At 45.6% G+C, this 15,977-nt stretch overlaps 2 protein-coding genes across 9 annotated transcripts in view; one reads left to right on the top strand and one right to left on the bottom strand.

The window, feature by feature from the left end:
• The window catches only part of patj (PATJ crumbs cell polarity complex component), an 85,368-nt gene extending 77,425 nt beyond the window's left edge, over nucleotides 1-7,943 (bottom strand). Inside the window, exons 1-6 of one of the 7 annotated variants that reach the window (XM_086283855.1) lie at nucleotides 7,902-7,943; nucleotides 6,067-6,130; nucleotides 5,802-5,980; nucleotides 1,673-1,876; nucleotides 1,408-1,547; nucleotides 734-914 (exon numbers count right to left, since the gene is read on the bottom strand). In XM_086283855.1, coding sequence (XP_086139981.1) covers nucleotides 734-914; nucleotides 1,408-1,547; nucleotides 1,673-1,876; nucleotides 5,802-5,980; nucleotides 6,067-6,088 — 726 coding nt within the window. In that variant the 5' untranslated portion in view covers nucleotides 6,089-6,130; nucleotides 7,902-7,943. Of the gene's footprint in view, nucleotides 1-733; nucleotides 915-1,407; nucleotides 1,548-1,672; nucleotides 1,877-5,801; nucleotides 5,981-6,066; nucleotides 6,131-6,883; nucleotides 6,980-7,087; nucleotides 7,216-7,235; nucleotides 7,393-7,428; nucleotides 7,681-7,748 lie in introns of those variants that run through there. The other 6 variants (XM_086283854.1, XM_086283857.1, XM_086283856.1 and 3 more) reach the window with 6 other exon arrangements.
• On the top strand, nucleotides 7,725-15,690 carry tm2d1 (TM2 domain containing 1). Of its 2 annotated transcripts, XM_086283861.1 has the most exons (8): nucleotides 7,725-7,991; nucleotides 8,475-8,524; nucleotides 9,813-9,886; nucleotides 10,267-10,375; nucleotides 10,487-10,578; nucleotides 12,604-12,677; nucleotides 15,118-15,247; nucleotides 15,458-15,690. In XM_086283861.1, exons 1-7 carry the CDS (start codon nucleotides 7,977-7,979, stop codon nucleotides 15,226-15,228), a joined length of 525 nt encoding a protein of 174 aa, XP_086139987.1. In that variant the 5' UTR covers nucleotides 7,725-7,976; the 3' UTR covers nucleotides 15,229-15,247; nucleotides 15,458-15,690. The 2 variants fall into 2 exon arrangements, with proteins under 2 accessions (XP_086139987.1, XP_086139986.1); XM_086283860.1 differs by lacking the exon at nucleotides 7,725-7,991 and having other exon boundaries at nucleotides 8,350-8,524.
• Nucleotides 15,691-15,977: the final 287 nt, after the last annotated feature.

Consider the following 15,977-nt stretch of genomic DNA (forward strand, 5'->3'; position numbering starts at 1 on the left):
TGGTGACTTTTCCAGCTTCCATACAACAGCTCAGCCTCTGTTCTGGAGTTACACAAACAACAGGAACTCCTCTTTACACTGATGACAACATCAGGCTCCATTTAAACTCTGCACACACCTGATATGATAAAAAATACATCCAAGCTTTGAAAGCCGCAGGTGGTATAATTATAATCCATATATCAATACATTTTTTGTCTCCTTTAGCTCAATGTGAGAGTCTTTCCTGTAATCATTCACTCTCGTGTTATTTTCTCCTGTTAATTATTAAAAGCTTCCAAACAAGTCTGACCCTGGACAAGTGCAGAAGCGAGACATGTGAGTTTTCCATCCTGAGCGTAGTTTGTGTTTAAATGAAAAACTCCTTTGATGTGTGAGCCCATCCTGCTCCCTGTGAGGGAACGAAAATGCAGACGCCAATCCGTCCAATTGGTGCATCCCTATTTTCTGAAGCATTTAAACATCATGGGAAAATCCTTGAGTTGTCGTCAGGAGTCAGCTATAGTTTACGATAATTCGACTGAAGTCATTTCTACAGAGCATTAGATCTGCGTGTCCACAAATAAATCAGAGTACGGGAAACAACAATGTCTGCATTTGTGATTCAGTCTGTGCTGCTCACAATCAGCCAAAACATGAAAACCACCTCTGTAACATCGTCAGAGCCCCAGACACAGAACGTCAGAAGTCCAGTCTCTTTTAAACCTTTGAATAAATGCCACAGTTTCCTTACCGGGTTGATTGGTGTTGTGGGCGGCAACGATGCGTCAGGTGGGCGGCCTCTGGCCACCACCAGCTCCACCGTCTCTCCAGGCTGCTGCAGGAGGGAGAGCGCGTGCTGTTGGCTGATGCCCGGCTCCAGAGGACTGCCGTTTATCACTAGGATCTGGTCCCGCTCCTGCAGACGCCCATCCCTGCAGACACAGCACCACATCCGTTGGAGAGGTGCATACTTACTTTAAAGGCAAACTTCACTGCCTTTGCCTTTAAAGTCTGCACCCAATCACTTCTAACTACCAAAACATGTCAGCCACACATGATGGTCGCATGACATCATCTGAGCAATGCTGGCAGGCTCATGTTGGACAGCCAGACGCTGTGTCAGGTAACACCAGCTGATTCAGCCACACATCACACACATGTAAATTTAATGTTTCAAACATTTTTTCTATTAATTTTCGTCATGTTTGTCGTGCAAAGGCCGACTCCGATCACACAAAACCAGATGAAAGCTCCCCTTGCTGTATGATGGGAATAACAGGAAGTGGAATGGCACATAGCAGTTCTGCTCCAATATTTTCAAAATAAAAGTTTAACATGACGCTTTATTGCTGCATTAATGGGTGTAGCGTGGTGTGGTGACCTGCTGCTCACTGATAGGAACAAACTAAACACGCGTCACTGAACCTGTGAGTGATTCCTCCGGGCTGGACGTGTTTGATGAAGACGCCGCGGCTACTGCTTCCTGTTGGATTCAGACCGACCACACTGAAGCCCAGACCACCAGTCAGAGGACGAGTCAATCTGACCACGTCAGTGAGACGTCCCTGCACGCAAGTGTGTGCGTGCACACACACACACACACACACACACACACACAATCAGTTGAGCGGTTTGATATCATGTTGAGTTCATTTGTGAGATTGTGTGTGAGCGTCTTGGCTCCACCCACCTTGGCAGCATCAAGAATCCACTTCTGGAGGTCAGGTGTGGGCGGAGTCTGACGTTTGGGCGGAAACGAGCCATTGGTGAGGATGGAGGAGGTCGCGGATAGCGTGGGTGAGGCCGGGCCACCGACTGGATCGACGCTCATGATCAGTTGACCTTTTTTGGAGAAACTGAAATCGCTGCTGGTGTTTGGAGGCATGGCGCTTAGCTACAGGGAGAGGAGAGGTTAATCAATACATCAGATCTTCCAATCATAGCTGAGTGCTGATAGAGAAGTGAGAGACTTTTCTGTCCTGTCAAAGACGTCGCACGTCCTGCGAGTCCACAGAGACTGAAGGCAGAGGTTACTGCACAGTGATCATTCTAGATTATATCACCTGATTATTTTCACTATCAGAGTAAAAATTGAATCTCTAACAGGGCCGCCACATTTCCAAAGCTCAAACCACAGAAAATAAAATCAAATTTCATCAGAGCTACAAGACAGGTCGCCATCGTCACATCTGAGGCGAGAACATCCTCACATATTTGTAGAGTCAGACTTGCTGAAATGTACATATATGAGGTTTGGTACACGCGTGTAGCATCCCAAGAAATACACAAACATTCTTTTGAAGCCCCAACCTAAACCTGTCACCCTAAACCCTTCAAGAGATGCAGAATTTAAGACGCAACTTTGGTGCATTTTTTCCCATTTTTAGATCCATACGATGACATAAGCGCGTTTGATCCAAAGACCTGACGGATGCTAAACTGCAAAGATGGTGAAGAAGTTGTTAAAACTCAAACGTTTCTAGTGGATCTGCTCCAGATGTCACAGGTTTGAGTCCAGACCTGGAGACATCCCAGAGCGGGCGCCCTGATTGTCACTGCTAACGGCTTTACTTGTCTTCATCAGCAACGGCACGCTGGTCTCACTGTACGTGAGGACTGGATGCTGTCACAAATAACTAACTACTGGTTTTTGTTTCGATCAGTAGTCTGAGAAGCCAGTCAGTTCTACTGACAATAAAAACCAGGTTTTTTCTTTTGGCCTCTGATAAATACTTTTTTTTTTAAGCAGAGATTAGAAATAAATAAATAAAAACTTGTATTCATCAAACTTAAACAGGCTTCTGTTAATGCAGTGAGCCTGCACAAGTGCAGGAAAACCCTGAACAGCTTCAATCTGTGGCCCAATTAATACATCCGTTCTCCAAACGAGCCAATCAGCTAATGTCAGACTGACGCATGTCAAGTCTGAACTAAACACCTGCTGCTTTCCTGTTTGTCTCAGGTGTGAACAGAAGTGACATCAGGGATCGTGCTGGACACAGATGTCCAGTGTTTAGACTCAAACACATGAATGTGAACCAGGCTCCGCTGACTGACTGTGTGCGCGGGCATAAAGAAACCGTCCACATACTTTTGAACTTTGGCCACAAACTTCACTGTGATGAAGAGGCAGACTGGGAGAGAGATGGGAGGCGCCCTTATGTGCAAGGACGCAGAAAAAAAAAGAAAAAAAGAAAAAGACGCGGCGAGGCCGGGGATAAGTGGGGAGGAGAGAGGAAAAAACTAAAATCAATAGATTCCTCTGCAGGCGCTCTCTCTGAACAGGTAATGTATTAATGACCTTTACACTCACATTGTGGAAACTTATCAGTCTGCGGCTTATTTAGACCGGGCTGACAGAGCAGGATCCCGAGCCATTTCATCAATACCACCTCGACAAGGCCGTTACTCAAACCGAGACACCAGATATTAAAGCCTGATAGATCTGCAGCACGCTGGGGAGGGAGGGCCAGAAATAAAGGGAGAAGTCCCCGCTTCATATACCCTCCGCCGGCTTCCATCGGTGCATTCATAGACTCGCTCTGACCTTCGCAGCACTTAGAATATGAAGCCCGCCGCGGGTTATTGCCATTATCTTAATTTGGCCTGCAGATTGTTTATTGTAAAGCTCACGTCAGCGCAGGCGCGAGCTGAATACAGATGGCGATGCAGAGAGGATTCGACGGCCCGGGTCACAGCGGTGGGCGGGAGGCAGCACAGGACTGATACCCATAGGCTGTCAACACCTGGGCGGGGCTACACTTGTCAGATCTGATGGGAAACACTCACACAGATAGATGGAGAACATGTGATGAGAAACACCCACTGAAGTAAACCTAACTGAAAGCTTTTTGTTCCATTTCTGACGTTTTACTTGAACTCAGGTTCTTTTCTGGTTTAATCAGGACCGTTCATGTGTTTCTGGACATCTTCTGCTCATCTCCAGCTCTATAGCAGCTCTCAGGACCGATTTATCTCGCAGTGCATCATCTGCCTGACATACCTGACTGAAAAATTCGGGGAGTCTGCTCACTCATTAAGAGGTGACTTTTCAATCACAGTATAGCCCCGCCCTTGTCTACTTGCTGCTCCTGCTGTGACTCTGAGAGCACAAAAATCTCCAAAGTGACCTCATGTTTGATTCAGTCAGCCCTGAAATTCATCATGGACTCATTCTTATATACGTAGTGCTTTTTTTGTACAACCCGAGAAGTCGCCCCCTGCTGGACATGAGAATGTGCACGTGGCAGCGGTGTGGTCCCTGGCTCAGCTGCAGGGGAGGCGCAGCGAGCTCAAGTGGGTGGTGCCTGGGGAGGCCACAGGTGGTGGCGACTGGACTAATCACAGTCTCTTCTTTTTATAGTGAGAGGCCAGTGCATGCGTGCCGAGACCAACTCTGAGCAGAGACTGTGTAGCTGTACATGTGAAACTTGGCAATAAAAGCTGAACTGTGAGCACAAACATTGTGTGTATTTTGGGTCTGTCTTACAGTCTGCTTTTCAGACTGAAACCAGTCAAAACATACATTTAAAAAATAGGCTATGATTTAAAAAATAAAATGGCGATCACAGTAGATGATAGTTAGTCATAAAAAAAAACCTGTACAAATGAAAAACCTGTATGTTCGTGTTTGCAGCCCTGTGTCAGGCTCAGTGGAGTAAAGGCATGAAGTAGGGCTGCACGATTTTGCATAAAATGAGAATCACGATTTTTTGGCTTAGAATTGAGATCACGATTCTCTCACGATTTTCTTTTCCAATATAAATATTTATTGCACATATTAACTGCACATCAACTTCGTAACAATTGAAACTGAACATAAAAACAACAAATGTCTCACGTTTTGTTGTTGCCGCAAAATGTTGTACTGCTTGAAATTCCGTCTCCACCGTTGCTCGACGCTGCGTGTATAGAGCAGGTAGTGCAACAATAGAAAAATAGTTGCGGGACGGCACTGTATAGCGTTTGTCTAGGGTGTTGATCATTTTCCTAAATCCCTCGTTTTGCACAGTGTTGATGGGAGCCATATCTTTGGTCAGGTGATAAGTAATAGCCTCCGTAATTTCTTTGTGCCTGCGGGAGTTCGACGTGCATAGGGAAGCGCTGTATAAGGTTCCCGTTATTGATGTTTGGGTGGTTGACCGGGACGGATTTTCTCCGGTCACTTTCTCGTCATCCCTGACGTGCTCGCCGTTGTTTTTTCCCTGCTAACTTTAGCATCACACGGCACAGCTTCTGTATCACATGGTATAAGGCTCCGCCCTTGTCATTTGTTGAGCAGGAAGAGTGAACGCTTGTTTTCATGCAGATTACGTCCCGGATCAAAATGCGGTACAATCGTCGCCGTCTTTTTTTCTTTTCTTTTTTAAGTCGTCATTTGGAAATGAGATCGCACATAAGTATGAATCGAGATCGCGATTTTCTAACGATTAATCGTGCAGCCCTAGCATGAAGACAAACAACAAACAAAGTGTGTCGCTGCAGCTAGCTCCCTGTTGCTAGCTAACCTCTTTTTTCTTCTTGTTACGAGGTTGTTTCTTTCATACAGTGCACAGCTTCCATATCACGAGAAAGGAGGTGAGGGAAACATGGTTGTGGATAAAAACAATAAAATTCTTGTGAATGAAATATTCCATAAACTAGCTGTTAATATAAAACGTCATCATTTAAGGCTCTTTTGTTTTGTGTGAACTCCTTCACCTGAGCTATGGCTCCTGCAGTCCAGGTGAAGTACCGGTAAGCCTTAAACATCTGTGCCAGGATCAGAGTGATCCTATCCACTCTATTTTGTATGACGGAGCATGCTCAGTGAGGCTCACCTGGCTGCGGAGCTGCTTGATCGAGTGTTGAAGGGTCAGGATGTGGTTAAAGAGCGGGCTCTGCAGCGTCTCCCGCAGGTTTCCCAGGGTTTCGCTGTGGGTCCACTCCTCCCGCTGCACCAGTTTGGCCTGCAGACGCTCCAGAGCTGCCAGCACCTGCTGACGCTCCGTCGAGGACACTGAGGACAAAAACAGCTTGTGAAGCGTGGTCTCGGATAAACGCGAATCATTGGATGGTTTCTCTTGAGTTATAGTCAGGACTTACCTGTCGGGACATTTTCAAACATCTCTGCTGTGCTCTCACCGTCCTCTGTTCTGGAGGACCTAACCTAAACCAGGAAGAACCGAGAACAACTTTATTTCCTTCAGCTCTGGACCAAGTCTGATAAACGCCTACTAAAATACGAGCAAGTGTGGAGATACTTGTGCTCTGACACCTCACAGCACGACTCATACTGACCGCTCTTTCTGTCATCAACAACACTGCATGAAGTCACAGGAAAACATGCATGTCAGCACCCGTGCACTGTCTGTCTCAGGTGAGTCACACTCACCTTTTCTCCCACCAAAATTGGCCAAAATATGACCCAACACAGAACACCAAAAACATAATATCAGAAACACCATCAAACACCTTGCTCATTTCTTTCTGCTTATCCAAATCAGGGTCACAGGGGGTGGAGCCTATCCCAGCTGCCATAGGGCAACATGCGGGTACAGCTGGCCAGATTGTCCAGGGCAAACACAGAGAGACAACCAACTGGTATTAATGAGCCTAACCTTAACTAACCGTAACTAACCCCATCAACCTCAAAAAGACAAAAACCAAAGTGATGCTGAAAATCCCTGAAAACGATAAAGTAAAGATGGTAAAGATAACAAACTACGAACTCCAAACACAAAAGGCAAATACCACAAACAGCAAATACTACAAACTGAAGTACCACAAAAACCAGCCCTGCGTGAAGAAAATACTACACAGAGCAGATTTATGAAACAGGCCTGTAAACACTGAAATTTGACACCAAACAGGAAAAAACAAGATGAAAACTATGACAGGGAACCGGAAACCGAGAACGTACCATCAACACCAAAACCGTCACGAGCACCGGAGAATCGTGTGACACAGCACCACACCCTGAACCTACCACCGACACCCCAGCAGGTGCCCGCAATCACGTGACCGCAACTTTAACACAGTCCCTTTGAGTCACCATGGTAACGGTAGCCCTGACCTGACGGTGTTTACTGGTTTCCATTTCGCAAAGTGACGTTTCTGACCTTACCTGCGCGTTCTCGCCCTGCCGTGCACTGTGCCCTCCGAGCCACCGTACTTTTCACCATTCTACTTTCTAAAAACTTGTACCTAATACCTAAGGAGTTACTTCACACCTTCTTTCACTGTGGTACTGAAAGCACTCAGGTACTTCCCACCTGTGGCTAACACGGCCGTCCTCGGAGTGTCCAGGTGTGGCAGGTGAGCCTCGATATCAGCACGGAATATTTTCTCAGTCAGAGCCGAGCCGAGCTATTGTCTAGCTCTCTCTCTCTCCCACTCACACACGGTCCACACACCCCCAACACCGAAACCAAACAGCATGACGCAGAGGGGGTCTGAGGCACTCACCTGTCAGCTCACCTGAGAAATCAGGAAGTGAAACTGAGCAGCGGAGTCGGAGGGGGAGGGGGCGGACAGACGGTATTTTCACCTGTACATATTTTAACCTGCATGTTTGGCCCTTGGTTCACCTCATAGCGTCACAGAGCGCGCGAGCAGGTGCGTCAAAGTTTACAACAGGTGAAAGCCGCACTTTAACCGCCTCTCTCTCTCTCTCTCTCTCTCTCTCTCTCTCACTCACACACACACACAGGTACAAAGTCTGAGTTCAGATCATGAGAATAAAGTAAAGAGTTAAAGGAGCTTCTCCTCCTCTTCTTTCTCCTCACCGAGAACTCCGCTCCGCTAGCCTTAGCCGCTAACTGCGGCAGAAACTGCGCTTCCGGTCCGCACTCTAACAGAGAAACAGTCCGCACAAGAAGCGACACTTTCCCCAGAAAAAGACGTAGATTCTCAGAGTTTCAAACTGGTAAGAAACTCACATAAACTGGATCCAGTCTGCCACCAGCGTCACTTTAATGCCGCATTCATGGCGGTAGGAAATCTGATGTCTAAGGATGCAAAAGCATAATGTAAGGATCATTTTGTTTTCTTATCATTAGTTTAACTGTTTTTTATTCCGTATTCTGTTTAAAAGCACATTCATTATTTTAGCACAATAAGGAAGAGAAATTATTTCTACATCTGAGATAAAATATCCATACTAAAACGAGAAAATAACACACATGAAGCAGGTTGAAACTGTTTTACCTGCCAGCATTTTAAGCTTATTTAAAGAGCTGATTTTATAACAAGAACAAAGGTTATATATGTCTTATGGTTAAAAATGGTTAGATTTGAAAACGATACAAATAAAACCAAAATAATAAATATAAATGGTTTGCCGAGCCTTCCTGGTCCTACATCGCTCTGAGTTCCCAGCATGCTGCAAGTCCATGAAGGTACCGCCCTGTCACGTGATTGAGGGAATCATGGCGTCCTCCCGGAGGCGGCTGCTGTATGTTCGCTCCGGGGCGCTCAGCCTCTTATTTTACTGCGTTTATTCGCACCTGCAGCTGGTCCTGAGCGAGGAGGTGGAGAACTGCCAGAACCTGAGACTCGGACAATATCCTTCCGTCCGTGTTTACCGCGCTTTAACGCCTCATTACCGGGGTCACGGGACGGCTAACGTTAGCCTAGCTTCTCTGTGACATTCAGATCAAAACGTTACATTTGGACGTTTTTTGGGGGTCCGTGGCTTAACGCGGGTTTCTCCTCTCATAGAATAGCACTGTGTGTTTGCATGTTTGGGACCTGAAGGGTTTTTCAGTCTGATCGATATTTTCAGTGTGGTCAGATTAAAGTTTCAAAGGAAGACAAGCTTCTCGTTGTCTTTGCAGTTACGAACGGATATTTAACTTCAGTCTGAAGACCGAACAGTTCACTTGTGTCAGGAGAGCTCAGAGACCCGAATCAGGAGAATAAGTTTGTTTCATAAACACAGAATGTTTACTCAGTGCAGCACTCTGCTGTTTTCATCAGTCAGTCTACCTAATGATACGATATTACTGTGATTTTTAACCTTCGTGTCCTTCATCAGTGTCTGTTTTACCCAGTAAGATAAAGTTCAGTTATTGTCAACCAAGCCAAGACTGTCACTAAAACCTGCCGTAAATGTTGCCATAAGATGAAGTTAGTCTGCAACTGAATGCAGTCCGTCTCTGATAATTCACCAAAGTTTATTACAAGTATGATTTGTGACAATTTGAAAATCATGCATCTGTTGCTGTCTCCATAGACAGAAATTCACATTTAATTATCACATCTGCACTCAGCAGCCTTCCTGTGCTAGAGGATTATAACCAGGGTACAGCCCAGAGTCGATCTGTGCTCCGTGATAACTGATGGGAACATGATGGCAATCAATCTGCATTTATAAAGCAGTTATTTGCAAACCTTCAGCAGTCTCGGCGAGTGGCCGCAGTAAGACAGAGTGTTTGCAGAAATGTTGCTTTCCGTCAGATGACCTGTGATCATTGTGAGTGAACCACCTACGAACTGTGGGCACCTGCACAGTCAGCACAGGGTGAGAGAAAACAGCCGCACAGTCAGCACCAGGTACGGAGAAAACAGCTGTACAGTCGGCAAGAGGTTGCTGATTTAATTGTACATGTGAGGAAGCTAATGTTATCTCAGGATGGTGTGCATGAGATTGTTTGTAGGATTCCAGAGTATTTTCATTTATTTAATGAAGTATCGATATTTGGGGTCCTTGTATCCATACAGTATCTTGACACGATGCTGTATCGACTTCTTTTCCCCGCCCCTAAACCACGGCCTACGCCATGTCACGTAGAAACAGGCTGCAGATGTTTTCCGACTGAAGTGTGTTTGCCTTCCTTTACTCTGCTCACGTATAAATGCAACGATCCAAAGATCGATGAATCCACTCAGGAGCCAGAGAACTGCAGGGACATGACGGCGTGGGGTGAGTCTCACTTCAGATTAGATTTTTTTCTGTTTGTGGGCGGTGGCTTAAAAAACAGACAGACTCTAAAACTGAAGATGTTGCAGAGCTCCTCTTCTGCAGGCTTCCACAGGTCAGCCAATCAAGAGAAACTGTACTTTATTTTGGGGGCGGGGTATAAAGTGAGCAGAGTTTTTCAGACAGGATGAACTGAGGGGTTGCACTGAAGCTGGGATCAGGCAAAGAAGGATTATTATGAATCGTGAATCATGCGGAGCTGCTCAATGGCACGAATACGATCATAACTGCATCTAAACAAGTGTGTGTGTGTGTGTGTGTGTGTGTGTGTGTGTGCTCGCGTGTGTGTGTGTGTGTGTGTGTGCGCTCGCGTGTGCACACAGTGGAATGCCTCCCAGCTCCAAACATCAGCTGTCGGCTCTCCAACGGGACGGTGTTCAGGTTTAGCGGGGACGAGGTCGGCTTCAACAAATCCATCCCCTGCAGAAATGTGTGAGTATTCACAGTGCAAGCACAAACACACACACACTCCTCTATAGATTTTGGTGTGTGTGTGTGTGTGTGAGCTTCAGGTGGTTTGATGCTCTCTGTGTTTCCTGTCAGGAGTGGTTATTCCTACAAAGTGGCCGTGGCATTGTCTCTGTTTCTGGGCTGGCTCGGAGCAGATCGCTTCTACCTGGGATATCCTGCTCTGGGTACTCTCTCTCTCACACACACACACACACACACACACACACACACACACACACACCAACACACAGACACCTGCAGCTTTTATTTTGATGCCTGTAGTTTGGGTGGCCAGCTCTCTCACTTCATCTAGTTTTAGTAAAGCAGGTGTGTGTGGTGGGTGGGGGTGCAGTCAGGTGACACCTGTCGCTGAGCAGGTGTACTGTCAGGCGGCAGTATTTGGACAGTGATTCCTCAGGTTCAGCCTTTCAGGTTTAATTTAAAGAATTGAATAAAAGGAAAAACCACCTTAGAGTCACGCTTTAGATTTACAGCTTTCTCATGTCTGCAGGTATTTATTAAAGTGAATACTATGTACTAGGGCTGGGCCATATCATACAGTTCACGGTAATACCGGTATAATGTTGGGCAACGATAAGAAAATGAAATATCGTGGTAGAATATGGGTAAAACGCGCATGCGTAGTGCCTTTGTTTTCATATGCACATGGTGGAAAAAGCTTGGCGGCAACGGAGAATGAGAAGGGGGAAAGCGGATCGTTGAATGAAATGGATGAACCAGAATTGGTTTGTAAAAATGCTGCAGCTTCAGTGGTGTGGAACTGGTTTAGCTTTCATCCGTCACATACACAACAAAGCACTACTTTTGGTAGAGCATGCTAGCGGGCCGTTGTTATTACCGTGTTTTTTGGAAAATACACTTAAAATCAATCCTTTGATTTTTCTGAAAAATCGCCAGTGCCCCTTATAATCCCGTGTGCCTTATGTATGAATTCTGGTTGTGTTTACTGACCTCGAAACGATTTTATGTACACGGCGCTCGAAAATCTGTCAAATGTTTCAGTACGACTTTACTAAGCTACGAAGCCGCACCGCTTGATGGATTGTCGGAGCATTACGGCTATCGTAGGCAGGAGCCTCGCGGAGTGATACGTACGGTGCTTCAACATAATATTACCGTATTGTGTGTGTAAAACCTCTTTTTACGTTTTGTGGATATTATACATGGTTATACTGAGGATATGTCGGCCAATTTCCACTGGAAATGCTTTTTGGTTAAACTGTCAGCAAAGAATTTGCATTTGCACTGTAAAATTTTTCTATAACTTTAATGCACATAAAAAAACAGCTGCTTGTTTAAGCGAAAATACATTGATGGGTTGGGTTTTTTTGCACTAATAAAGTTGTGGAGTTGTAAAGTATTTTGTCTGGTGTCAATTATATCGTCAGTTATATCGTTATCACAAAATTTCAAATGTATATTGTGATAAATATTTTTGGTCATATTGCCCTGCTCTACTATGTACTGTAACATTCAGACAATGATCTCAGACACTGACTCAGCGCAGGAAGACCAGATACAAGAGGAGGAGTTGAGAAGTTTGAGAAAGCACACGCAGACATGTTTTCATTGCGTTTCATCTGAGCGAAACCAACAGCAGAGCAGGAGGCTGCAGGCTGATGAGTCTCAGCTCCTTCATGTAAATAATGCATCCTCACTCCTTTGCACTCTGAAGACTTTCTGCTGTAAAATTAGCAGCAGAGTCCCTGTGCCCCCACAGGACACTTCAGCACACAGGCTTACGTACAGTGACAGCTGGAGGGTTTTTGCACCCGGCGTGTCCGGCGTCCTCAGGTGTGGCTTTACACCCCAGCTGATCTCTGACACAAACTGTACAATAAAATCTGAATTAAAATTTAAAAAACTGTTTCAGCGGGCTGTGTTGCTGCTGCATGTGATCTGAGAGAGTCATGTGACCTGAGAGTTGCTGCGTCCTCCTGATTACAAACCTGGAATGTTTCGCCTGTTTAAACAGGAATGAGATCCATTCACACAACACAAAATAAAACCCAGACGGACAGGAAAAGATTCAAACATGATCCAAAAACACAAAATAATTTTTAAAAAGAATTATCAGAAAACATCAAGTGTCCATTTAAAACAGACTAAATGTTTAAAACAAGATGAACATGTTTCAGTCATGGGAATATTTTATATTTGTTATTTAATGAAGACTGTCTCTCTCTCAGGACTGTTGAAGTTCTGCACTGTTGGTTTCTGTGGGATTGGCACACTCATCGACTTCATATTGATCGCCATGCAGGTGAGTCATAAATCCTGCACCGGCACCAGCTAGCTGATCACCATTATCATCATCATCGCCATGGCTGAAAATGTCCCCTTTACGTTGAATCTGGTTGGTCTCATGTGTTTGTTTCCTGGGGTCAGAGGTCAGCAGGCTGAAGATCAAACTCACCCAAACTGTAGCAAAAGATCAGATGGATCTGAGCAGCGATTTAGAGCCCGCTGTCACTTCTTCTCTGTTGTTAACAGTGACGCCTGTGATGAAGCATTCCTCTGTTCCATTTCACTGTGTGTGTGTCTGTGTGGGGTGGTGGTGGGGGCCTTATGAATAAGCAGGCAGCAGCTTTCTGGGTATTATTTACGTCCATCCATTGGTGGCTCGGCGAGGCCCCTTTAATGAATGAATCTTCCGGAAGGTCCTAATGGACTCTGAGAGCACGGAGACAGATGGATGAAGGTGAAGGGACAGATCTCCCTGTCCTGCTGAACCGTTTTAGATAATATAGACTGGAAATCCATCGGGGGGGGCTGAACGGGCTGTGGCTATTAACCCCGCCCACACCCAACTAAGACACAGGAAGAGCGAACGGCCCTTTAGGAGTTTTAGGCATTGGGAGGTATCCGCCCCCATTCAGACCACAACTGTGATTAATATTCAAGGCTCATTACATTTGGTGGATGATAAAATATGCTGTTAGTAGAATTCAGTGATGATGAACGTCATTTAGCGCTTTAGCTGCTTCAAGCTGCTGCTAAAACATCCTGCTGGCTCCTGCTTACACCCCAGTCATCAAGAGGACAGAGGAAAGTATCCTCACCCTACAAGGATGTTTCGAAGCCACTGACTGGGACAGCCTTCTTTCTCCTTCTGACATTGACAAATAAGTCAACAAGGTGACATCATACAACTCCTTCTGTGTTGACAACATTATCCCCTCAAAACAGTCTCCATCTACCTCAACAACAAACCCTGGATTACCAAGGAACTCAAGGAAATCCTTAATAAAAAAATTTCTTCACCGGCTCTGCACTGGACAAAAAGGAGGTCAAGAGGGCCATAAAAACTGCTAAACGGAAGTATTAAAAACACAGTTGAAAACAAATTCACCACAGGGGACCTCCACTCAGCCTGGCAGGCCCCCAAAACCATGGCCTCTGTGAATACTGCGGTCACCACCCCCAGAACCATCCAGGTGGAGGGCAGCAACCCCTCCTTCCCTCCCTGACGACCTCAACACTTTCTACAGGTTTGAGACGGACAACATGGCCCAGCTTGAGGAGACCAGATCCTCACTCAAACCTGGCAGCTCTCCACTCACCTTCAGGACTGAGGACGTGGTGTGAGCCCTAAGGAGGACCAGGGAGAGGAGCTCCCTGACAACATTGCAGTCGAGTTCTGAGGCACTGTGCAGGGCAACTAGGAAGTGTGTTCCGGACTCTATTTCTGAAATTCTCTGCCAACACAGAGGAGATTCTTAGGAGGTGCCACCAACGGCTATACCTCCTTAGGAAACTCAACTCCTTTGGAGTCAGCACACCCATCATGATGACTTTTTACTATGCCTTCCTGGAAAGCATCATGACCTTCTCCATCACCTGCTGGTTCCATTCCCTCAGCCTTCAGAACAAGAACAGACTGCAGCACACTGCATCAGTGTGCTCTAAAATCATTGGCCTGCCTGTCAGAACACAGGTTTTCAGCCAACAGGCCCTCAGACAGGCATCCAAAATCATCAACGACCCCTCTCACATTCTTCACCCCGCATTTCAATGGCTCCCCTCTGGGCGACGCCTCCGCTGCATTTCCTGCAGGACTGAGACGAGGAGAGCCACCTTTGTCCCCAAAGCCACTCTGCTTTTTAACTCCAGCCGATAAGACCATTTCCCACACCCATAAGAATAACCTACACTCTTCTTATACTACAGACACTATTCACTTTTAGTCACTTACAGCTATTTATTCACCTTTCAGTCACTTTAATTTTAAGACTGTGTCATTTTAAAACTGTATATTCTGTGTATTTATTATTTCACCCTTATTGCCTGTTCTTATTGTCCTTATCTTCAACGTTATGCTGCTCTGTTGTTTGTTAATTGCCCCTTGGGAATAAATAACATCTTCTGATTCTGATGTGACAGGTTTTCCAGACATTCTTCGAGCGTGGAAATGAAATTCCCTTTTACGTTTATCCTCACTGAATATGACAATGAATAAAAACAGAAGAGGACCCAGAGTCAAACTCCAAACCTGATTCTGGCTGATGGAGGCTCAAACCATCCTCACAAACGCACAAATATTAATCTTGTCCTCCTGCTGAGCATCTTTGTTAAAGCGTCAGCCTTCAGCTGCTTTGAGCACGATCACCTCCACCTCTGCTTTAGAAGCTCACAGAAACAACAACTCCGCTTTCTGAAAACCTGGCTCTAATTTCCCTCCCTCTCTCTGGTTTCTCCTGCAGATCGTGGGTCCAGCAGACGGATCGAACTACATTGTGGATTATTACGGCGCCCGTCTGACCCGTCTGTCCATCACCAACGAGACTTTCAGGAAGCCACATCACTCTCTGTGAGCTCACCTGGACGCTGCCTGTAAGTTTTTAGGTCTTAAACGTCAGTAAATGACTGATGTTCCGCAGTGTGTAGGGTTTCTTGATGCTTCATTTAGTCAGCCTCCGAGGTTGATGGTTGGAAGATGAACTGTTCCCAAATCTTTGTTTTTATCTGATCAGTGTTGTCCCTGATCGAGGGGCTTCTATGAATGACCAAATATTAAAGGATATTTTCTCCCTCTCTGTTTAGGCATCTCCATCAGTGCAATAAATTCAGACCTGCTGTGAAGAAATCCCTCCTCATCTTCAGTCACAGTCTGTTTGAATCTATTCAATGGTCGCTCTGAGTCATCCTTAAAAAAAACACTTAATTGCACTTTTGTTTTTTGGTGTGCTGACATGTTGCTCCACCCATTCCTGTCTCTAACTTATTCTGTTTGTCATAAAGACTTTGTAAATAAAGTTTCTTTTTGTTAATCTACACACCAGCATCTCTGTTATTACTGTAGATGTATTTCAGGCCTGTTTGACAGTCACCAGCAGTCTGCCTTTAGTTTAAACCTACGTTTAAATCCATCTTCTTGTCAGGGGGTTAGAATCACCAGTTAACCTAACCACACAGAAACCCCGGCCAAGAGGCCAGGAGCTTCTCCTGCTGTGAGGCAGCAGTGCTAACCACTGTGCCACCCACTGCTGGGGAAACTAAAAGGAAAACATATTTTCCTACTTTTCAGATAAGGGTGTGAAAACTTTTCTGAAGTCACAGAATT

Source organism: Aulonocara sp. 'chitande type north' Nkhata Bay, linkage group LG23, assembly GCF_057382095.1.
Source record: "Aulonocara sp. 'chitande type north' Nkhata Bay isolate Kocher_YH1m ecotype deep benthic linkage group LG23, A_spYH_male_GT1.1, whole genome shotgun sequence".
In the NCBI taxonomy this organism is placed as follows: domain Eukaryota; kingdom Metazoa; phylum Chordata; class Actinopteri; order Cichliformes; family Cichlidae; genus Aulonocara; species Aulonocara sp. 'chitande type north' Nkhata Bay.